Here is a 24,618-nt window from a genome sequence, read left to right as displayed (position 1 = left end):
GGTTCCAGTTCTGCCATTAGCCAATAGTGTGACAAGTTAACTTCTCTGAGTTTCAGTTTTTTCATCTATACAATGAGTGTCCTGAGCAAGATGATTTGTAAAAGTTCTACAAATCTCTTTCTACTTTGGGAACCAGGGAATTCCGTGTTGTGAGATTTGGCCAAGAATGACTCGTTTTGTGGCCTTGGCCAAGTCCCAGCATTGTCCTTTGTTTATTACATCTCTGAAATGTGCATTTCACAGGTATTTTTAAATGATTAATGTTCATACAATGCTTTGAAGAGCCTTTGTGCATGCTGTCTTTCTATTCCGTTTATGCAGTTGTCCATAATAGAAACCAAGTGTTCTATAAATGAAAGCAGTGTTTCCTGTGATGTGAACGAGGGCTTTTGACATTTCCCAGTCTAAATATTAAAGTAGTTGTACTAGTACTGCATAAAATTATATTTCAAATATATGTTTAATCATTTTCTTTCTTTCATTCTGTAGGAAAAAGCATTTTTAGTTCCAGAATGTAATGGTAATTACACTCCATAGCTGCTACTAGACTCGTTGTCAGGGTAGTAAAATCTGATTAATTTGGACTCTGCTAATTTGTAGTTGAGGTGATTTTACCTGGCTAAAGTTTATTTCTAAATGACATATGAGAAATGGTGTTGTTAAGCATTTTCATAGGGTTAAGTATATTTCAGGGACTATATTTCTACTTAAAGGAATAATTTTTAAGCCTTTGGCTTATTAGTTGTTTGTTCATGAGAGATAATTATAAATGACTTCTAGCGATTTATTAAAGCAAAAAAAACTGAGTATAAATAAATTCTCATAATCAGATACAATGCTTTTAGGGTTTGGGATCTTTAAGAATGCTGAGGGTAGGTGGAGGAAAGCAGTCTTCCTTACTTTTCACTTTGAACAAATATCACAAGTGTTGGAGTGCCGTAAAAACAGGTTTTAAACATTAAGTATAAGAGAAATCTAGACTCAAATGTGACATAGATGATTCGGTGGTATTGGTTGATTTCTTTGGAGCTGAATGACATTAGACCAATATGTTGCTTTTTTAATCAGCTGATTGTTCATAGTACAATAATAACTTGAGAACCTTTGCAATAAAGTGATCTTCACCTGTGTGGGGAGGTTACCCTCTTGGAAATTTCGAAAACTCTATATTCACCCTGTTTTCCCCTTATAAATATTTAAGTAGTCTTTACAGATAAAGACTCAAAACCTATCTTGGTTTTACAGACATTTGGGGGTCTGTGTTCTCAGAAGGAGAAGTTACATTTGCAATTACAACTTTGTAATATTTTCATAAGCTAGAAAGTGATTGTATTTCCTCTCTAAAATCTAAATCGCCTCCATACAGCTATTTTGTAATTGTTTTATGTTTTATATTTTTTAATGTTTGAAAATGCTCCAGGATTTTGGAATGAGACATTCCAAACTTGCTTGATTAGTACGTGTATATGTGTGTGTGTGTGTGCGCGCGCACACGCGCGTGCATGTGCGCACATGTGTTGTGTGATTTTCTTCTGGGTGTTTCCAACAAATTACCACTGCCAGTTGTACCTAGAATCTTTTTGCTTCTTAACTGTTAAGAATTATTACACAAATCCTAATACAATATATTGACTGTAGTTTTTGGTAATAGTGACACTTTTAAAAAACTATATTTTGGTCACTAAGATATTGATAAATACTCCTTCCTCTGATTTTCTTGAAGATTTCTGTGAGACAGTTTTGTGTGGGGGTACTAGAGAACTGGAAATATCATTTAACCCTTTAAGTTGCTTGACTGAGTTTTTGCTCAATGTTTGTGTTTGGTAGATTGCATAAAAATTATTTGTGAGCTAGTGATAGCTGAAACCTATTTCGTATTTAATAAAGTGTATGCAGTACGGGTCAATTCTTCAAAATAAGCTTTCTCGTCATAGCTGTGTATCTGTGAATGTATATACTGCATATGCATATATGTTGGATTTCATCGGAAAATACACTTTTGAATATTAATGTGTATCTTAAGGGTACTTGTGATTACCTTAGGTGATTTCATGCTCTATTTCTGGTATATTAAATTACATTTTTTGAAATTTTTGAAAGTAGTGTCTTTCTTGTATAAATCTGTGCTTTTTGAATACAAATGAGAAAGAGTCTTAGGGGACTGAATCCCAATCTTTCCAAAACTAGGAATAATTTTTTTTTTTATATATATGGGTCATCTCCATTTATTTAGGTCTTATTTACTGTATTTCACAGTATTTTGTAATTTTCAAGGAGGTGGCTTAGATGACTTTTACTAGGTTTATTCCCAGTATTTTATGTTTTTGGTGCTGTTTACATAGGATTTTTTTTTTATTTACATTTTATTCTAAATTTTTAAAAGAAAATCCATCCTGAACCCTCCTCCCTCCTCCCTCCTCCCTCCCCATACCAAGATTTGGGAGAATGGCATTGAAACATGTGAAATGTCATGTATGAAACGAGATGCCAGTCCAGGCTCAATGCACGATGCTGGATGCTTGGGACTGGTGCACTGGGACGACCCAGAGGGATGGAATAATTTGGAAAGACCGTATAAAAGCCAGCTACTTAAATTGGAAGTACAAGCTTATTGTTTGAATGTTAACTTGAAAGTAAATATGAGCTTCTTGTCACTGCAGTGAGTTTTTTTAAAAGGTGGCTTTCATGTCAATGGCAGTCTGCCTTTATTAAGGTTGCATTGATGAAGACGGATAATTTGGTTTTTAGGTAGAAATGGGAGGGTGCTCTGAGAGTAGATATTTAGTGATGGTGACTTGCCTACATCAGAAGTAAAAATCTTCATTCTGAAAATAAAGAGTTCAGCATAATACCTCTTTATCCTATTTTCACTTCTTTGAACTCTATAGAGAATGTGTGAGTTTGGTGCTTTAAACAGAAACTTAAAACACCCAGTCGCTCTCTGGGCATTTAGAATGCTATTTTCTGGCAGTATTTTAAAACAATATAGATGAAGCCTCTGCTGTTACTTTCCTGAAATACGTCAAGCTGCCTTTGACAGCAGCTTTAATTTTTTAACCTCCTTGTCAATCACTAACCCCTCGAGGTTACCGGACCCCACCGCTGAGCTTTGGAATAGTCCCTGCTGGACACCTGCTTGGTGTCTCTCCTCTAGGCAATTTGTGAGCTGTTTGGGGGCGGGGGAGTCGTGAACGGGGGTGAAGGGGAGGGAAAGGGGGAGAGAAGAAGGGGAGGGCAGCACTGAATTAGATTGTTGATAGCGTCCCTCCGAGGACTGCTATTAAGAGCGTGCTATTCTGTACTTCTCTGCTGCAGAAGACAGAGTGGTATTCGTGTTAGCACACAGCATGTTGTAAATGTATGAGATTTTTGTTCATCCCGGCTTGGAATTCAGAATAGGGAAAAGAGAGCAACTTGCATGAGAAGCTACTGGAAGAGCGTGCAGAGTTTTGCAGCAGTTGATATTTGTTCTTACATTTTTTCCTTCTTCAAACTGGAAAACTGAGAGACTGGCATTTTTTAAACGGGCTCTTCCCATAATGGCATTCTTGTATTGTGTGGCCAGAGCTTGCAGAGGAGGAAAGCAGGCTGCCGAATTTAGTCACTGATCTCTGTTAGCTGTGGCCTAAGGCTATGCTGAGGTTTATATCCCATTTGTATTGTTGCAGCTCAAAAGAAGAATGTTCAGAGGATGACAAGTGTATTCTGAGTAGGTATGTTGTTTCATTTTCGTATGAAACCCGTCTATTTTCTTTTTCCTGCTACTATTGGTCAGAAATCAGGTTAATAGGTGCAGAATATAGTGCCGTGCTGCAGTATCCCTGTTAAGGTGGAACAATGGTCATGCAAGCTGAAAATAATACCAAAAAAAAAAAAAAAAAAGCCAAACCCTAGCTGCTTTTATTAAATAAAGCTGCATTGTGTGGTATGCACAGTGCAGTCTTTTCAAAAAAAAAAAAAAATATATATATATATATATATATACTGCAGTCAACGCTTTCCTAACGAGGTGGCACTATTGTGGAGTTTGAACAGTAGAATCATCATATGGCTTTAGGGGACAGGAGGATTTAAAGGAGGTGCCTTGCAGCCCTATTTTACAGATTGGAAGCATCGGTTTCAGGGCACTGGCAGGATCGTTGGCTTGTTCTCCGCGGCAGCCACTGCTGTGTCAGTACAGTGTGGAATGGAAGTCCTAGTTGGTAGTCTGTTATGGAAACGCTGTTTACTGTTATTGTAGTACCGTGGTGACAACATGCCATTGAAATGGAAAACGAGCTCTCCTGCTATCTGGAAATTCCCAGTTCCTGTGCTTAAAACATCCAGGTCAACTCCACTTTCTCCAGCATACATGTAAGTGAGAGAAAATAGGATATTAAAGCGGGATTTCATTCATGAATCAACCTTGTGGCAAAAGGGGCTAAACATCCCAAACAGCAACATCCAAAACCCCACAAGATGAAAAGTCTCGACCTTGCTGACATTTAACTATATTGGCATGTCCACATTTTACCATTGTTTTGTTTTTCTGGGAGTTTATGTTTATTTTCATTTAAAGTGCTTCATGGTAATATAATTACTAAGATGAGAGTCTAAAGGTATAGCTAAGAAAATGCATAAGGATAAACTTTTACATTGGTTGGATTTTTTGAATTTTGGTTTATCTGTAATACTTAAGATGACTTCTTTTGTGTAATGGCACAAAAACTGCTGATGATTGATGGTATTGTATTAAATATGGAAATGCTTTCTATAATTTTTTGATGAATTTGAAACTTTCAGAATTAACACATTGATCAGAAAAATGAGACTTTTAATCAGGACTTTTATACTTGAGTTGTGTATGAATATTAATAAGTTTGATATTTTATCTTTCTCAGTTTTATAATTTGAGTTCTAAAGTATAAGTTTTGAATTTGTGCAAATTTATAGTTCTGTGAGTAGCTATTTATATACATGGAGTTGAAAAGTATACAAATGTCTGTTTTAGAAATTTAAGTAAATATATACTGAAATATTTAGGTGAAGTCTTTCTAGAATTTTTGAAAATCTTTCTAAATTCGCACAGGGTTGCTTTAAAAAAAAATCTAGGAGATACAGTAAATTAAAATATTGCCTGTGATCTTTTTTTTATAGAGAAGGAGTGAGGGAAAGCTGGACTTCTTAAAAAAAAATTAATTGTGTGAGAAAAGCTTTCGAATGAAAGTCTGTCTTACTGTAAGTGTTCCCTTTAAAATATTTTTCAGTAGGACAGATGTGGAAAATTCTTCCCGCTTTTAGGTTTATTGTGTGTTTAGAAATCTGGTGAGTTGCCATTTTATTACTTAGTTTTTGCTTTATATGAGGAACGGATGCACAGGGGTATCTGTCTGGTTCTTTGAAAGGCTTTCAAGTGCTGAAGAGGTGTGCTTGTGCTCTCAGTCCAAAAGAAGCAATTCCCAGGAACACGAGGGAAAATGACATTTCAGTTAAATCCCATTCTCATTTCATTTTCAGATTATTTTGTATATTCCTTCTTAGAGATGCTTCAGGTTATTCTGTCTGGGTGTTAAATTCTGTTTCCTATAAAGTTAAAAATTTAAGTTATGTTTCTAAAAGAAAAAAGGAAAAAATCAGCTCTATTTGTCTCTCTAAAGCTGTATTTGTTAAAAGTGCAAATTAATGAAGGTGACAGGTTAATGGCGCTCCTTCAAATAATTTGAGAAAATGAGATGTGCCTATTGACTTTATGTATCTTAGCTGGTAAGAAATGACCAAAGATTTACCAAAAGCAACTTTATCATCAAAATAAAACACAACAAAACATACACACCTGAGGAAAGTAAAGTCAGTAGGTTATGGTTACTAATGGTTACTAGTTACTAATGGATTCTAGTATTCTTACTGCGTTTTACTGTCCAAAAGATCCAATATGCAGCCCCTATTGCAGCTGACTTGTGAGTTTTTAGAGATGGTTAAAATATACTTATATTTTATCAATCCATACTAGCCACAAGCTCAGATACAGCTTAATACAGCATCTTTAATGAATCACTTTCTTTCACGTCCTCACCTCTTTGACCTGATGATATGAGTGAGTTGATTTAGATGATAGAAGCCAGAAAATATAGATCTTGCATGTTGGCTCTGATTATTGATAGTACACATATGTAGAATGGAAAAGTGTATTTGAGGAGCTAGTGCTAGCCTGGACTGTTTTGGTATTGTGACAGTCTGTATTATTAAATTGGCCTTAACTTATTTTTATAAATAAATTAATAGGTTACAATATTATATAAATATACACAGAGAAAATACATTAAATATAGGAAAAGAAGACTAGCTTGGAGAGTTTAAATCAGTGTTTTAAATAACTTGTTCATTTGCTTGCTGGACCAGAAATAAAGATGCCATGTTTAACATGTTGTTCTCATCAGGGTTTCCTTATATTCCATAACACTTCTACACATAAATGATATTTAAATTGCACAGAGTTTTCACTCAGAAATTATAAAGACTACTTTAGAATACTAGGTCAAGTAACATTGTGTTTGCTTCCAGAATTGGTTGGGCTGGCAAACACAGATTATAGATTAGATGGTTAGTTGTGTCTTTTAGGTCTAAAGTCTTTGCATTGATTTGAAGTAGCTAAATTCTGACTCTTTAATAGACTGTGATGTTTAGAATTTACCTGTAAAATTATGTATAAACATTAAAACTACTATCTTGAATATAGAATTCTTCACAGTTAGTATAACCATCTTTTGGTATATTTGCTTGTGTAGCATCAGTATTGGTTTTTAAACCTTTATCACTATTTACTGTGATTTGTCAAATACATACTACATGATTTTCATTGATGACTTGGGTACTTTTTCAAAGACTGAAATTTCAATATAAAATAGTTTTGCTTGTAGTAAAAGTGTGTTGTAGTAATGGAGCAAATATGGAGAAAATATAAAGGCTCCTCCTGGTCTCTTTCTCAACTCAGCTTAGGTGCTGCTGACTTGAACTCTTGCATTGGCATTATTGAGAGGCCAATGCTGTTAGCCACTAGTAAAAGCTACCGTAGAGAATGTTTTACTTACTGCAAACGTTGAACAGAAAAGCTCCCTTCTTCCCCTTGTGGATTTAAAGTCCAAGCTGGCTTGCTTTCTGCTTGTTTAGAACCTGAATGAGAATTAAAACCTTTCCATATTTTCAAGACTTATTGACGATAAATACTATGTTTCTGATAATATGAAGGAAATAGTTTTTTATATAGTATAAAGTGCTTTTCAAATTGTGTTACAATATGACTCCGGTAAAGTGGAGTACCTTAAAGATGAAAGATTTGGGGAAATTATCTGGAAAATAATCCTTTGGCTTCCAGATAGCTTGATTTCCAAATATTACTTAGTCTTTATTGGATAGATAGTCTTCTTTCAGCTTCAGTTTTGAACACTTGCAAGGGCGGTGTGCCATCCAGGTGGAATTCTGAAGGGACTGTCTTGCTCGAAATCTGAGTGATGTGTTTGTGTTCCACTCTGTTCAACAGAAGGTTGAAGTTCAACCTTAGCCTGAAGGAGGATCTCCTGGTCGGTGTAAACTGAATTAGTAGACTCTGCTCCTGACAGGTGTGAACCATATAAATTAACCTGTCATTTTGCCTAAATTAATAAAGCTGAAAGGGCAGTCACTTCTAAGTGGTTTTCTGGTATTTGGTATTCATTGTTTTCAAACAACAATGGTTCCTTCAGGCTGATGTTATAGGGTTAATGTATTATTAGATTCCAAGGACACACGGAAATAGAACAGAATTAGCATTAGCGATCTTTTTATCTTTTCTTTAGAAGCACTAAGTCTTGCTAATAATGGTGTGGCAGTAAGGAGGAAGACAATGGGTAAGAATTAACCAGCACAGTGTAACAGTGAATCCTAGCCAGCCAAACAATGGGTGTAGAATGAGTGTTAGCGAATAAGACTTTTCCTCTCTTAGCCAATGCACTTGTGTTCAGTTAGTGTCTTGTTTACAATTATTTTGTTTACTATATAAATATATTTTAGAGTAAAATAACCAGTAACACTGACTTTCATAGCAATCATTTTCTATCATTTTATCATTAAAATTCAGTATCCAGATTTCCCTAGAAAAGATGGTACTTTACTTGACAATAATTTTTCTAGATTCTTTCATACTATATAAATATTCTTTGTTTGTGGATGACTCACAGGACAGAGAAAATTAAAATATGCATTTTCTAAATTTGACATGTTTTCTATCCCCTAAGATTGTCTTTTTTAATAAAATACAACCTCTAAAATAAAACAACCATAGAAATCTTTTTTATCTAGCCACATACTTCCCAAATTGATATTCTCAAATTAGAAAAGAAAATAATTAAGTATTTTCACAATTACCATATACAGAAACTTTTGTTTGTGTCTGTTTGTTTTTTTACTGCATATGCTCCATCTAATAAAATTATGTGGAGAAATAACAAATAACACCTCAGAGCAATGTAATGTTCATGTGTAACTTTTGTATTAGTAGCATGTTTCTTGAGAATTTCCATTGTCTGAGCTTGCAGGAGGATTAGCTTAAGACTTACTAATGGCAAATCATTGAGATAAAAGTGACCTCAGATGTCATTTAGAGAATCTAAACCCCCTTTAAAGCAAGAATCCTTCCTGTGACACCTCTGAAAGATGCTGATACACATTCTCCTTGATTGCTGTCAGTGACAGAGAGCCCACTACCTCACCAAGGTAGCACCTTTCATTCATGAACAGCTCTTCCTTGCACTGAGCAAAATCAATTCCTCCTATCTTTTATCTCCTCTTCCTAGTGTGGCCTTCTAGAGCTATGGAGAAAAATATTATTTTTTCCATAACATTTAAGCCTGGAAATGTTCTTTCTTTAACCATTACTCATGTGACAGGTTTTCCAGACTTTTCACTCTGCTGGTTGTCCCTCACCCAACAGTTTTTTATGTTAGTCTTTATACAAGATATTGATTACTTCATCTGAATGAGATGCTCCCCATGTGGTCTGACTAAAGGAAGACACCTCTCTCCTTTCATACAGGCATGATGCTTATCTCAAAGAGCCTGGGATTATATTATTTTTTAATCATAGCATTCACCCTGAACCATAGTTAATCAGAGTTTGCAAACTTCTTTTCAGAGTTTACAGTGGGTCAGCAATTATTCTCTTGGCTACTTTGAGAAAGTCTGGCATGCGCAAATGAAATTAAAATTTAGTTTTAAAGCCCACTGTTTGTATCTTAAAATATTTTTTTAAATTTTGTTTTTAGGCCCATTGTATGTGTCTTTTGGGGGCTTCCCCAGTTGCTCAGTGGTAAAAAAAAATCTGCCTCAAATGCAGGAGATGTGAGAGACTCAGGTTTGATCCTTGGGTTGGGAAGATCCCTTGGAGCAGAGAATGGCAGCCCACTCCAGTAATCTTGCCTGTAAACTCCCATGGACAGAAGAGCCTAGTGGGCTACACTCCATGGGGTCCTAAAGGGTCTGACATGACTGAGCACTGAGCATGTATGTGTCTTTAAAAAGATCTCTTAAAAATTATTTAATGTAACTGAAGATTATTAGACACAAGAAATTTGCAAGACAGAAAGCTAGTATTTCTGATGCTTTCAGAAAATTCCAAGAATGTTACTTGTCAATAATTTATCTAGATTCCTTGTATTTTATGTCTAAATAAATGAACGTTACCTCCAAGTACTGCTCAAAACATTTCCCCAGAGGGAAGAGAGGTGGAAATGCAGATCTTTTATCATCATGGGAAGTCTGAAGTTAATAAGAATTCTAGACATTCTGCTTGAAATTTAGAATATTTAGATGAGACCTAAATAGGGCCAAGTTAGGGGGAAGGAAAAAAAAAAGAACTAAGAGATAGGCAAGTATTTTATTTGTATTAATGGCTTTATTACTTCTGGTGAAAAGTCAGGAATTACAAGCACTGTACATGCTGATATTTTAAATTGAAATAGCAACCACAGTGTACTGCTTTTATTTCCTCAAGGCTGAGAATGAGGTGGTATAAATGTGAGATTCTTGGGCAATCAGTACATAAAGAAGTTACTGAGCAATCTACTTTTGAAAGAGCTCAGTTCTTTTTCAATCACCTGTATATTGAGTTTATGATATTCAGAAGTTATTCACTGCCTGGTATGTGTTAGGAATAACTCTGCTGGGTATTATGGATATAGTCCTTGCAGTTATTCAAAATGACTGTTCTTTATCTTCCATCCTATATTTATAAACAGTTAAATTGCTTAATTTATTTTACTGCTGTGAAAATTCTAAACCAAAACAAGTTTAAATAACATTTTTGTTTACTATACTTTCAGTAATGATAATAATTTAATGATGGTAAAAATACTACAGAGGAGAAATGTGTCTGGGCTAACAGAGGAGATATGAATTGGATATAGATAACATTTTAAAGTGCATATTCCTATTGTGATCATTTCACAATATATACAAATATTGAATCATTATGTGGTATACCTGGAACTAATATAATGTATGTCAGTTATACCCCAGTTTGTAAACAAAAAAGGAAATGCATATTCCATAAGGTGGAAAATGATGTAATTTACGTTTAAACTTGAGAGTCACCTTTTTAAAGAAGAAGAACAAAGTACCATCCTTTAAGTTGGACAGGGCTTAGGTGCTTTATAGCATACAAGTGTATCTATTTTTACCTTTACAAAGCATCAGCAATTTGATCCCAGACTATGTGATGTAATCTTAGTGAAAAATAAAATTATATTATGTTTCCTACTATAGTAAAATATTTTCACTGGCATGACTTACTATGATTAGGGTATATGTTGTTTTTACCCAATTTTATCACATTTATGGTATGGTAAGACAGGAGATAGCCAACTTGTTGTACAATACTTTTTATATGGTTCAGTGGAGAAATGAAATATCTTTCCATAAGAACAATGTGAATAAAAACAACTTTCAGAACTCTTGATCTACCTATATAACAGATGTTATAAATTTCATATGAAATGTATTTATTTCCAGTATTTAAAATGTGCTGGTTTAATATAGTTAAATGTAATACAGTTTATTGAGTTCTAATATTAGAGTACAAGCATTTTGTTAAAACTTCCCAAAGTTTGCTGTCCGGGAAGACACTCCTTTGGGAAAGGTTCCAGGTGTTCTCCCTACTTGTTGCAAGAAGTAAGTCCTTCCTTTTCCAGTAAAAAAAAAAAAAAAAAAAACCAACAAAAAAAGCCAAGCACTTTGTCAGCTGCCTCCCAAATACTCCAGAAAGGTAAGTCTTCTCCCTGTTTTACACTATGGGCATGGTGGTTCCAAGAAGTTAATTAACTTGCTCAATGTCACACTTCAAGTAAGAGGTGAAGTGAGAATTCAAATGCAGGTCTTGATTTCAATGATCTTGGCTTCTCTAATGCCTTTTTGTTTTCATAGAGTTTTGCTACTTTCATGCCATCTCCTAATTAGGAAATATCTCACTAGGATTCGAAGAACAAAGAAGTGTGACAGATGAGATAAACTTTCTTGAATTGGATGGTGGTATAGGAACAAGATAGCTCTACTTTGTGGTACAGTCAAGGGGTGAAATTACAGGAAAGTAGTGGGGCAATAATCTTTACTTAACTGATATGATACCAGCATTAGCCTCTTATTTCCTATTTCTTTTGAAGTATTGTTCTACTTTCATTGGCCACCCACCTTTTCCCGCCTGGTAATTAGCTGCCATTGACAGTGCTGTAGCTGTTGCACACTGGGCTAAAATCAAGGTGATGGCAGGGCCGTGTTTGCTTCTGATTCTCTAGGGGAGCATGCATTTCCTGCTCATTTGGATCACTGACAGAGTTCAGTTCTTTGCAGCTGTACGACCACCAAGGTCCCCATCTTCTTGCTGGCTGTAATCCAATAGTTGATCTCAGTTTCTAGGGGCCGCCAGCATTCCTTGGCTTCTGGCTCCCTTCCTCCATCTTCATTGCCAGCAATGGCAAGAGTCTTTTTCACATCTATCTCTCTCTGACCCTACCTCTTCTGCCTTTCTCTTCCACTTTTAAGGACACATGTGATTAGATTGGAAGATGCAGGGACTCGATTGAGATTTTGGTTTAAAAGCTTTAAATACCACAGGGGATTTTTTTGTTTGTTTGTTTTGGCCAGGCAGCTCTCTCGGTATGTGAGCTCTTAGTTTCCCAACCAGGGAATCAAACCCACGCCCCCCTGCCCTAGAAGAATGGAATCTTAACCACCAGACTGCCAAGTCCCATGAATACGGTATTTTAGAACAATAAAATTTTGAAAATGAAACATTACAAGAATGACGTATTAGAGTGGCGAGCTCATCTGTTGTTGGCAACTGGGCTAAACTAGTGCCTTGGCCATCACTGTGTCCTTCTTTGCTCCCTCCCCCTCCTTCTTCCCCACTTGAAAGTCTCTCACTAAGGATATTTCTACAAATTCTAAATGACCTTTGCTCATTTACAACTTGCCCTGTAACATCTTCTATTTTCACTCTTTGGTTTTGTTTGTTTGGTTGGTTTTAAAAATATAGTGCTTTTCACTGACCCATGAGATCAGAACATGGCATCTTAAAAAGAGCCTAAGTATCTTATTCAGGATTCTTTGAATCCAAGAGCTGGGAGGAACCTTAGAAATCATTCTTTGTCATACCATTGTACCTAGAAAGAGAATGTGATATTTAAGTCTGGTCAGTTTTCCACCATCTGTATACATTTGTATTTGATGATTTAACCCAGTCTTAGTTTATATTTCCTTTTTATTACTTCATCCTGTTTCATCAATTGTATTACAAATTAATGTTAAAAAGCAGTTTACTACAAAAACCTCAACTAGATTTCTCTTTATAGATGTGATTATACTAGAGATTTTTCTCTTGTATTGCATTGAGCCGTTTTCCTAATTAACTCACAGTTTGACCTAGCTTTAGTTTCGGTGGACCTGCAGAATATTTGAGGGACTCCCCTGGTGGTCCAGTGGCTAAAACTCGATGCCTCCAATGCCGGGGGGCCAGGTTTGATCCTTGTTCAGGGAACTAGATCCCACATGCTGCAATTAAAGATCCCACATGCTACAACAAAGATCAGAGATCCTGTATGCTGCAACTAAGTCCTCACACAGGCATGTAAATAAATATTAAAAAAATAATAACATTCTTTAAAAAATCTGAAATACAGTTTTGAAGAGTATATGGATATTTTAGGTTGTAAGTAGATTATCCAATAGACAATGCCTTAGCATCACCAAATTGAAGTCATTTTATTCATTATGAGTATTTTCCCTGAAAGGATGTGTGTGTGCAGTCATTTCTGAATGATTCACAGCTAAACAAAGGTTCATGGAACTGGAACCAAAATTTTCATCTTAAGTAGACCAGTGACCTGGCTCATTAGCATATCTTTTGTAGGCATATTGCTGAAGTATATAGATATAATTAGAGACTTTTTTTCAAATCATGTGATGTACCATCAATCATCATACGTTTGGCTTTCTTTCCTGTAATTATAATTACAGATTATATTTTTGCATAGTGGATATTATTTGACTGCTGATCCAGCCTTGCAGACAGCCTGATCTGGGATGGATAATCCTTTCAAATAAAATAACTAAGGAAATTTGATGTTATTTACTTTTTTTAAATTTGGTGCTTATATGCTAAATATGAACTGATACACTTCTGTACCAGGGAGCAAGTATGTAATTAGTTTTGTTACTGTAGCTTATATAAATTATGAAATGTAGAATTTGTTAGTAGATAATGTTGATAATTTATTATTATTTTTATAACATTTAGTCCTTTGCAAAGTAATTCTCTCTTTTACTGTAATCTCTGCAAGCAAGTATCCCACCTGCTCTTTTATACCTGTCTCCTAGTGCAGGGCCTGGCCTGTGTTCAAATGTTGAGTTGGTGAACGAATTCAGAGAGAGTAATTTTTAGGTCTGTAGCCTTGTGCAAATTATTTCACTTAAAAGTGTGTTGCATATCTTCATTTCATATATAGAGGAATCTAATATATTACAGTCTTATTAGAGAGTAAGTTACAGCTATCTTTCCTATGAAAAGAGCTAATCCAAAATCCTGATTCTGCTCCTTGCTTACTGATGAATACCATGATGCTGGCACAGACTGAAAGTAATTTTAGCAGAAGCAATTTACCAGTGGCTAGAATATTTTAGTCATGGTTCATCAAATTGTAATCTGATAAAGAAAGTAAGATTATGATATCTTCCAAGGCAGCAAAGTTGAGATTTATTTGGCTTATTTTCACACGTCCTTTACCATGGTGGGGAAAAGTATTTTAGACAAATTCATGTTTTAAAACTAGTATGGTTGCACCTAAATGATAATGTGTTTTCTGTGTATAGTTTGAAAACAGAAAGGGCTGACTAAGATAAAAAGAAATCTGACTAGGTTTTAGGAGAAATAAACTTAAGATCAATACTCAGAAAATCATGCACATTTACTTATGTTCTGAATTGTTTTATACTTAAAGAGGCTAGACCAAATGTAAAGGTTTAACAGATGATATATATATATTTTTTTTGGCTGTGTTCCGTGGCTCGTGGGGTTGTAGTTCCTCCACTGGAGATTCAACCTGGGGCCATGGCACTGAGTCCTAACCACTGGGAAATCTGGGAACTCCCAGCAGATATTAAATTTAAATTAACTAACTTTCCCTTCTATCAGAAATATTTTAAATAAATGCTTTTATACATTACTTGGTTAACAATAGAAAAAAACAGCATAGCAGTTACTAACATATGAAAACAACATATTCTAAAGCAAAACAATTGATAGTTTGTGAATAAATTTAATTTTTATTTTCAATCATTAAATATATATTTGCTTTGAATTATTTGCCAGAATGTACAACTAGTTAAAGAGGGCTAGTCCAAAAAGCCTGGAATCCAAGAGTGTAAGATTTGACTTTTGTTCAGCAAGCAGAGCGGAGTCATTGAATACTTTTGAGCAAGGAAGTGACTTTCAGAGCTATAAATACAGCCGCAGTATGTGAAGAAGTTGTACTGTAACAAATACGTTAATAACCAAATCCAAGGAAGAAGTAATAGATACCCAAAGTGTAGCAGGGACAGTGAGGGTGGAGAGGTGGTGAAAGATAGATGCATACTAGAGAGACACTTAGTAGTACTTTGTCGGTTGCCTGGATATAGGAGATGGGAGAGAACCAGGAGTCAAAGATGACTGAAATATTTTGATGATAACACTTTTAGAATCCAGAATATCCTATCTATGTCTCTCTTGAATGCATGACATCTAGATACATTTGAGATTCCTAAACTTTCTTCCGACTGACTAAGCTTCCAGGAATGATCATTAAGAACTATGTAGTCAAATTTTTCCATTGAGAGTATCTTTAAATAAGCCAATTTTCTCCTTAAAGCATGATCTATAAAAATACTAGCTTTTGAACATTTAAAAATGAATTATTGCTTCAAGAAATAGCTTGTTATAGACGGGGTGATTTGAGGGGGAATAGCATTTAGGCTAGCATTTTCCAACTAGCTGAGCAAACTTGACACCTTGACCCTGTTCTCTTCATCTGCTTGGTGATTCTTCACCTCCTTCTCACCTGTAATTTGAGAGTCAGAAATTATAAATTGGGGTATGAAACATTAGTTTAAAGGACAGTATGGAAGGAAGGAAAGGAAGGGAATGCTTCTTTCTTGCTTAATATCCTTCAGTTATATATGTCACAAACAGTTTGAGGCAGTACTTCATTACAGCTTCACAATTCATAGATTGCTTCAGCAAGACACATACACACATGGTCTGAAAATGCTCCAGTTGGCTTCTATTTCAGAATTCCCACTTAGTTGACTGGGAAATGTGAGTGTTGGATGCCTACGGTCATACTGCTTAAAGGATATGGTCTGCCTTGACCCTTTTTGAGTTCCACCCAAGAACACAAACTCTTTAAGCCAGAGACCATTATGTTCCTAAAAAGAAACACCTTACCCCCGAAGTGGCAAACTCCTCAATGAATTATAATTTGCTTCTACTCTCTTAAAAAAATAACCAGTCTGCCTTCCAGGAAGTCGTTACCAGTTTTATTAAGAATACTTAATATTTGGGGTCAACAAATATAGTCATGGTACATAAATACTTTATTCAAAAGACTCCTTCCTGCACAGTGGACAAAATCTTATGAAAGTATTTTTATAGAGCAATTTTTGTTACTCACATTAATAGAGCTGTCTGTAGTTAGATCATGAAATTGCATTGTGATGTTGAATGCAGATGACCAATACAGTGATCTTAGTTAAAATAGTTTTCTAGGACTGTAGTCAAGTGGAGGTTCTGGATGGCATTTCAGGAGAAATATCAAGCCATTTCCGCATTTCTTCTCTTAGAATATGCTTGAATGTGTAGATAGGTGAGTGGGCTGTGACAATAAGGTTTTTTTCATCTTCTAACAACCTAAGAACTTAAGGTCAGGAATAACTGGTTATGTTTCTTTATGGTAAGCATTGTACAAGATGGATAACAAAGTCTTATAGCAAAGTTTAATTTAAAAAGCCTTAATGATGAGACTTCCCTGGTAGTCCAGTAGTTAAGACTTTGCTTCCAATACAAAGGGGATGGATTCCATCCCTGTTTGAGGAACTATGATTCCACATGCTGCAGGGCTCGACCAAAAAACAAACAAACAAAAACGGGGACTCCCCTGGTGGTCCAGTGGCTAGGACTGCACTCCCAATGCAGAGTACCCGGGTCCGATGCCTGGTCAGGGAACTAGGTCCCTCCCACGTGCCACAACTAAGACCTGGGGCAGCCAAATAAATATTCTAAAAATAAACAACAAAACGAAAGAAAAACTTTAATGGTGAAGCAAATATGTACAAAATGGAAAATAATTCCAATATGAAAAGTTGTACTAATATTACTTTTTGCTTCTCTAAGCTTCATATCTGAGACAGGCTTGGGAGAACTATTCTTAGTGTGATTCCCAGACTCTTGGGGTTAAGACTTTATCTTCTGATTTCTCTTTTTGTATTACCTTCTTTTCTCTTAAAAATATTGGCTGTCATAATAAAACATCGATTTGATGAAATCATATTAAACATTTAAATGATTGATTTGATATATTCATTGAAATAATTAGGGGTGCCTCTAGGTCATTGCAAAATCAAGAATGAGATTTGTTACGTTTATTATAGTCTTTGAAGATAGAATCAGTGGGACTCATAGAGCTGCCAATTGTAATTCTTAAAACATGAAGTGCAATTGGCTATTACTTTTAGGTTGGAAAGTCTTACTCTTTGTTATTATTATCATGTTTCCTTTTAAAAGAGAAATAAACATTCCCTTAAGACATGGTCATGAATTATTGACTTCATGAAGTTGAATATAACTAGGAAATTCAGAAAAGACAGAAATGGATTGGATTTTTACCACTTGATTAATGATTCCTCCTGTTCCCAGAGAGATTTGTCTCAGTGATTTCTAATTGGTTTTGAGCTTGTGGAATCTGCCTTTATAATAAACTCTAAAATTGGATAACTTGGATATTTGAATATTTCATAAACTGAAATTTTAGGCAGGTAAAAGCCCAAGTCTTTAATAATACGGTTTTCCCTTGAAACGCACCGTAGCACCATAGTCAAATTTCAAAGTTAGTGAGTTACAGATAATAGGAGTAAAATGACACCTTGGTTAATAAATCCTCTGGGAGCAAAACGCTCCTTTATAGAAAGGTGGCCGGGGTGTCAGAGTTCTCGTTCCAGTTTCTTTTTTGGGGGATTGAAGAAGGAGAAGGCATGCTCCTGGCCTCAGGTATAGCTCAACTTCTTCCTAGCTGGGCTGGTGCTGGCTGTAGTGGGGTAGGGAGCATCCTTTTAGAGGGTTGTAACTCTCTCTTCTGAGTGCTGGGAAGGAAACTGTTGACTGTGGTGGGAGTCTGTGCTGTTCACCTGAACTGCATGTCCATGTTGCTGTCTGCCTCCCACCAGCACCACTTGTGTACTCTCTCACCTTATATGGCTTCTTAAGGCAGGGCAGTTTTGACTGAGACTTCACTTTTTTAGGTAGTAGATACAGAATCGGCATTTAGAATTCATTTATTAAAAAGTAGTGTGGTTGATTTACAATGTTACATTAGTTTCAAGTAGAACTCATTCTTTTGCTTATTCTTTTTGTTTCTACTTCTGTCTGTCTATCCATCTGTCTGCTGATGCTGCTGCTGCTAAGTCACTTCAGTCGTGTCCGACTCTGTGCGACCGCATAGACAGCAGCCCACCAGGCTCCCCCGTCCCTGGGATTCTCCAGGCAAGAACACTGGAGTGGGTTGCCATTTCCTTCTCCAATGCACGAAAGTGAAAAGTGAAAGTCAAGTTGCTCAGTCATGTCCGACTCTTAGCGACCCCATGGACTGCAGCCTACCAGGCTCCTCCACCCAGGGGATTTTCCAGGCAAGAGGACTAGAGTTGGGTGCCATTGCCTTCTCCATCCATCTATCTACCATCTATTTATTTAACTACCCATTGGGGCTTCCCTGATGGCTCAACTGGTAAAGAATCCGCCTGCAGTGTGGGAGACCTGGGTTCGATCCCTGGGTTGGGAGGACCCCCTGGAGGAGGGAATGGCTACCCACTCCACTATTCTGGCCAGGGGAGTTCCATGGACTGTATAGTCCATGGGGTTGCAAAGAGTCGGACACGGCTTAGCGACTTTCACTTTCTATCTATATCTTTCATCCAAATATGATGAGAAATTTATATAAACCAAGCTTCCAAACAGTAGAATTTTCTAGTCTAGGTGCATGAGACTTGATGTAGTTTAATTGATATATGGATTTTAAAAGATGAAGGAAGACTTAAGTTTTGAAATATAGAGGGAGCAAACATTAAATTGACAGTGCCCTGGTGGCTCAGATGGTAAAGCATCTGCCTCCAATGCGGAGACCCAGTTTCGATCCCTGGGTCGGGAAGATCCCCTGGGGAAGGAAATGGCAACCTACTCCAATATTCATGCCTGGAAAATCCCATGGACTGAGGAGCCTGGTGGGCTACAGCCCATGGGGTCGCAAAAAGTAGGACACGACTGCACAACTTCACTTCAAGAACAGGACTGAGATATTCAATGCCAATGCTTTATGGTTTGGATAATTTACTTTCATCAAGTTAGAGTAGAATATCATTTGTCATCCCATTTGTTTAGCCCAATTCCCTCATCTGTGTCATAGTGCTATTTCTGTGATGGCTATTGGATGGCTTTGGAATTCAGAATCTGTTCTTTTAGATATTCGTATCAGTAATGTTGAGTTCTTCCTAAATTTGATCTGAGTTATATCCTAGGATATGCTCCCTCCCAACCCCAGATGTGTTGGGAGAATGGCATGGAGAGGTTTTTAACATTGGTATGGTTGTTATGGAGGTAGTGGTAAAAGTGAGTAATTTTAGCCTGAACTAATTCAGCCAACAAATTGGTTCCCTGTAACAGAACGATCCTCATGTCTATAAATTAAACATTGGAATGTCCATCTTGAGGCTTCATGGCCTATACTCTCTGCTCTTTGTTTTTTAGGCTTGGTGTGGTGAGAATAATGTGGGCTGTGGAATCAGATTCAAGTTCAAATCAGTTACCAGATTCATCATGAGGCCTTAAACTCACTGAGCTTCAGTTTCCTGTCTTTAAAATGGGATTGTTACGAGGATTAAGCAGCACAGAGAACATGTTTGGCACACTGCCTAGTACACAGCAGGTGCTGGGTAGACGATCTTATTCGTATGTTAAAACTGACATCAGTTATTTATTAGTGTGATTTTATTTTAAATGTGACATACATTTGCATATAAAGAAACTTCTTTACTTTGGAAAATCACTTTAGAGTCTGACGCTATCACCTTGAACTTTTTCTCCTCTTTTGTGGGCTCTGGTATTGCTACAGCAGAAAAGAAAGCCTTGGAAAGTTTAGCAGCTATTTTATATCATCTATGCTAAAGATTTCCATTAGCAGATTTATTGAAACCTGACAATAATGTATTTATGTCATTAAAAAATACAAATAACGAAAGCTTTATCTTTCTTGGCTTCTTTGAGGCAGGCGTCTTCTTAAGAAGATACATTCTCCATAGTTTCTGAAATAGTGATTAGTTTATACTTTCTTAAGAGGAATTGCTATGATGTTTATAACTTCCTTGTGCAGTGGTACCATAAATAATAATTTTAGTTGGGACATATCTTTAAATATTTTAGGTTTTAAAGGTTTTTCTTTTAAAGGGAATACCAGGTTTATTATATATACATTAGCTTACTTCATGAATTGGAAAATTTCTGATTTTTAAAAATACTTTCTTTTTCTTCTTAATGTCATTGAGTGTGTGTGTGCATGCATGTGATTCAGGTTTTGATGGGGTGCTGAAGGAGAGTTCTAAATTTTTGTGGTAGGAAGCTTATTAATATCTTTAGAATTCAATGCAGAATGCATATTTTGAATCTATAGAAAAATCAATGGGAAATGACTAATACCGTCTTAAGTTTTTAATTTATTTCTTATGGGGGAAGGAAATACCTTGACGGATTTAGCACTCAAATTCAAATGAGTGTGAGAACAGGTGGCTGAATTTTTCCCCCACCTGCCAATGCAACTTTATCACAAGAAATGTTTCATTTAGCAAATGCTGCTGCTAGCAGACAGTTCTCTGTTTCAGAGCAGAAAAACAAATGGCGGGGGAGTTCTTCTTTGAAGAAAGCCTTTTTCTTGATTTTCTTTTTAAATTGTGAGTGTGAGAAATATGTATTTTATTTTTCTGGGGGACGGGTGGTGGAAAGCATGAGTCAGTGCCTTGATGAACCAACCTGACTTGTTGTGTTGTTATACCATTCATGACTTTTATTTTTGTTTTCTTATTGTTGCTGTACTTGCACACCAACCCAATGGCACTGACTTTCAATTATAATGATATTATTACTCTGGGAAATTGCAGTATTTGAATAATACTTTTGACACCAATTCAGAAACCCCTGTTCTTTTGTTATAGTGCTATTACATTATTAGAATTACATACATTGTTAGGCTTAATCACTTTGTAATGTAATAGTCAGAAGCAATAAGAAGTGCTGTGAAACTGGGAACTAAAGAAAGAAAAGCATTGATATACTTCTACCTTTCTAGTTTTTCTCTGATTGACTTATTTTTTTCCCTCAGAAATAAAAACAAGGAACAACCTGACACCTGTTCTGATGGTCTTACATATATCCTATCAGCATGTTTTATTGAAACTGATGAGTGTTCTAGGACTATTTGAGGCTTTGGAGCCAAATGATGCAAATATGAGATACTCTTCCTGTTCCCATATGACATACCAACAAACCTGACTGCTATTGTGAATTCTAAGTACGTGGTTCTTCACAGAACATCTACCAGACTGTTAGCTCTACTAACAGTTAACTCTACTGTTAGAGTTATTCATTGTTGAAAACATATTTGAACCAGATTGACAGACCACTCTTGCTCTAGCCCACCTACCAGTAATATACAGTCCTTCACTGACATGGTGTTCAGTGTGAAAAAAAAAAAGAATTTGTACATTTGATGAGTTTTAAATTTTCATTAAAAAATCCATTGAATAAACAGTGCCAAGCAGATGACAAGGGCTTAATACGTGTTTGCACTAGCAATTTTGAGAATATATCTTCTCTACTCTTTAAGTGTACAGGTTTGCTTTAATTTGCATATTCTGGAATACTAATGAGGTTGGAGTTGAGCATTTTCTATCTGTTAATTATTTGTACCTATATATTTATGAATTGTGTCCTTATATCATTTACACCTGTTTCCCTTGGGGTAATTTTTTAAAATATGGACGGCTTTGAGACAGCATTGCAGTGTTAGTGTCACCCTGCCAACATGTGACAATTGCTTAGATTGTCTATTTCCTTTGTCTTCAAATAAGAGTGCAAAAAATGCCGTAGTCTGTGTATGTTTGGTTTGACCACCTTTGTAATGCTTTTAATAAGATGATCAAACAGTACTTCTTTACCTAATGCTCTTCAAAAAAGTAATTGTTCCCTTTGAGCAAGTACAGTTGACTGATTCAAGCACACTTTGTGGAAGATTGCTTTTGTGCTCTGTGGTTGGTCATTGTTTAGGAAATAAGATGTGTCCAGTGGTGGTGGGGTGGATGGGAAAGATGTGGTAGTAATGTATAGACGTTATAAGAAAAAGATTGAATTTTTCAAAAGAAAATTGATGAACACAATCTTACCCATGAATAATTGAACAGTTTTGATGAAGTGGGACTATTTGGACTGAGTTAGCTTAATTCTAAATTGGCATGTAAAAGTGAATCCAAATACCAATTGTTTTCTTTCTCTCGAAATAACAGTTGTTTTAAGCAGAGTTAGGAATGATTCTTATGAGTTTGCAAAGAACAAAAGCCTGTGTGCATGCTAAGTCGCTTCAGTTGTGTCCGACTCTTTGCGACCCTATGGACTATAGCCCTCTAGGCTCCTCTATCCATGGGAAGAGGCAAGAATACTGGAATGGGTTGCTACACCCTCCTCCAGGGGATCTTCTGGACCCAGGGATCAAACCAGCGTCTCATGTCTCCTTATGTCTCTTATGTCTCCTGCATTGGCAGGAAGGTTCTTTACCACTAGCGCCACCGAGGAAGCATAATTGTCTTATTAACTTCAAAGCTGTTATCTACTTATCTCCCATAAACAGTTGATTTTTCAGATTGATAGACTGGAGGAGAGCAGAGATATTCTATTATTAGGTAGCCTTAGAAGAGATAGTGGTAATTAATAATTCTACTGTGTTTCTGACTGGTAGCATTACCTCATGGAGTTAACTCTCAGACTGAGAAGTTATTTAGAACATGAAATTTCTTCAGAAAAATTGTCCTGAGGAGGTTATGTCTATCAGGGTTTCTCAACCTTGGCATTCTTGAAATTTTTGCCTGAGTACAACTTTGATGTGGAGACCTTTCTTGTGTGATGTAGGATGTTTCATAGTGTCCAACTAGATGAGAGGAGCAACCCCCGCCTCCACCTAGCGACCATGTAAAATGTGCCCAGACACGGCCAAGCATGGGCGTGGGGTGATGGGAGGCAAAAATCCCCTTGATTCCCCTCCCTCCACTGAGGGCCACTAGTCCCTGTATTGCTTCTAACCAATATAACTTGAAAAAAATAAGATTAAAAAATGTTATTTGTTCTTAGAATTACTCAGATAATCATTCCTTTAAGGATAGTTTGATGTAATTGTGGCTTGGGGTTTGCAGAGAGGTTTCACCTCCTTGCAATGCTGAAGAACAATGCGCTTCACATCCAGTCAATAAACTTAATGAAAAGGAGATGGAGTATTGAATCTGCTGAGGTTGACATGACATGTGGCGTTACTGATGCAGAAATAATAGGGAGTGTTGTGAATGTTAAAAAGTCAAAAGATGTTGATAAAAAGTCATGAAGAAGATGATTTTAGTAAAGGCTTCTTTAGCTTTTGAAGTAATTAGTTAGAAAGCCAGACATATTATCTTGCCAAGAAAGGACTGTGTTTTCATACTCTGCCTTTCAGTTTTAGGAGCAAGAGACCACTGACATGAAGCAAGTGGTTGTTTGCAGTTTATTCCAAAAAAGCAATTTCCAGGATGTGTCATAGGGGCAGTGCAGTTTCAGCTTTACTCCTGTCCTGTTTACATCTGTGGTTCTATAAAATGAAAATTGATGGTCCTTTAAAGCTTTGCATGATACATAAGTGTCTCTGGATTGACCCATAGAAATGATGATATATTAAACCTCTCATGTGCCAGGTTCTATGTCGGGAATACAGAAACTAATGAAACATTCTGCTTGAATGTCCCATTAAAATAATCCTGGATGAATGGAATTTTTCTGGTTAGGGATATCAGTTACCATCATTCTATTTGCCACTTTTCCATTTGATTCTGTAATTATAAATGTCTGTGTGCAGAAACTGGTTAAAATATCTGTGAGTATGTGTAGGCTATATATCATGTATATAATTTAATTCTTTTAAAAAGCTATTTCCGAAACTAGTGGAAAGCTATATTCATTTTTTATGCTTATTAAAATATTGTTCAAATTTTCCTCTTCTTTATTAAATATCCATGAGAGTTGAATAAAACATAGTTATATATTATTAATTCATTTTTTGGTTATACTATGGCTCTAATATTGTTAAGAAGAAATGACATCACCCTGAAGGCCAAGATTTTTGCTAATTATTGCAGGATTTAAAGCCATTTGGTTGGTGTTGGAATTCAGAAAGCACAAACTTTATTAAAAGTATAGTCTTAAAACTTTTTTTTCCTGTTAAAACTGATCAACGTAGACTATAGGTATCATAGGGAGAAAGGTGAAATCTTTATGGTATTGGATAGACCTGAGTTAGAGAAACCAATACTTCAACCTTCAGAAAGTTAGAAAGAAATAGGAAAAAGACAGAGTTCTGGCACTTGAAAATCCATTCTTCCTTCTTCCCTTCCTAATATCCATTTTAGCAGTCTATATCATGAATGCACAAACCCGTTCAGAGCCACAGGCTTCCCACTCTTAGGCAGGTGATTCAGAAACAAAGCAATACATACTTAAGGAAACAGAAGTTGCCCGAGTCTGAGGAATAATGA

The 24,618-nt window shown here is 36.1% G+C and overlaps 1 protein-coding gene across 6 annotated transcripts in view; it reads left to right on the top strand.

The window, feature by feature from the left end:
- KLHL13 (kelch like family member 13) overlaps positions 1-24,618 on the top strand; it is a 197,090-nt gene that overhangs the window by 131,134 nt on the left and 41,338 nt on the right. The window contains exon 1 of one of the 6 annotated variants that reach the window (XM_061407945.1): positions 3,272-3,713. The exons of 4 other annotated variants lie outside the window; for them this stretch is intronic. In XM_061407945.1, coding sequence (XP_061263929.1) covers positions 3,634-3,713 — 80 coding nt within the window. In that variant the 5' untranslated portion in view covers positions 3,272-3,633. Of the gene's footprint in view, positions 1-3,271; positions 3,714-4,017; positions 4,354-24,618 lie in introns of those variants that run through there. One more of the 6 variants, XM_061407943.1, reaches the window with a different exon arrangement.

Source organism: Bos javanicus, chromosome X (genome assembly GCF_032452875.1).
Source record: "Bos javanicus breed banteng chromosome X, ARS-OSU_banteng_1.0, whole genome shotgun sequence".
Taxonomy (NCBI): domain Eukaryota; kingdom Metazoa; phylum Chordata; class Mammalia; order Artiodactyla; family Bovidae; genus Bos; species Bos javanicus.
The sequence above is the reverse complement of the archived record's forward strand: the minus strand, read 5'-3'. Positions and strand labels throughout refer to the sequence as shown.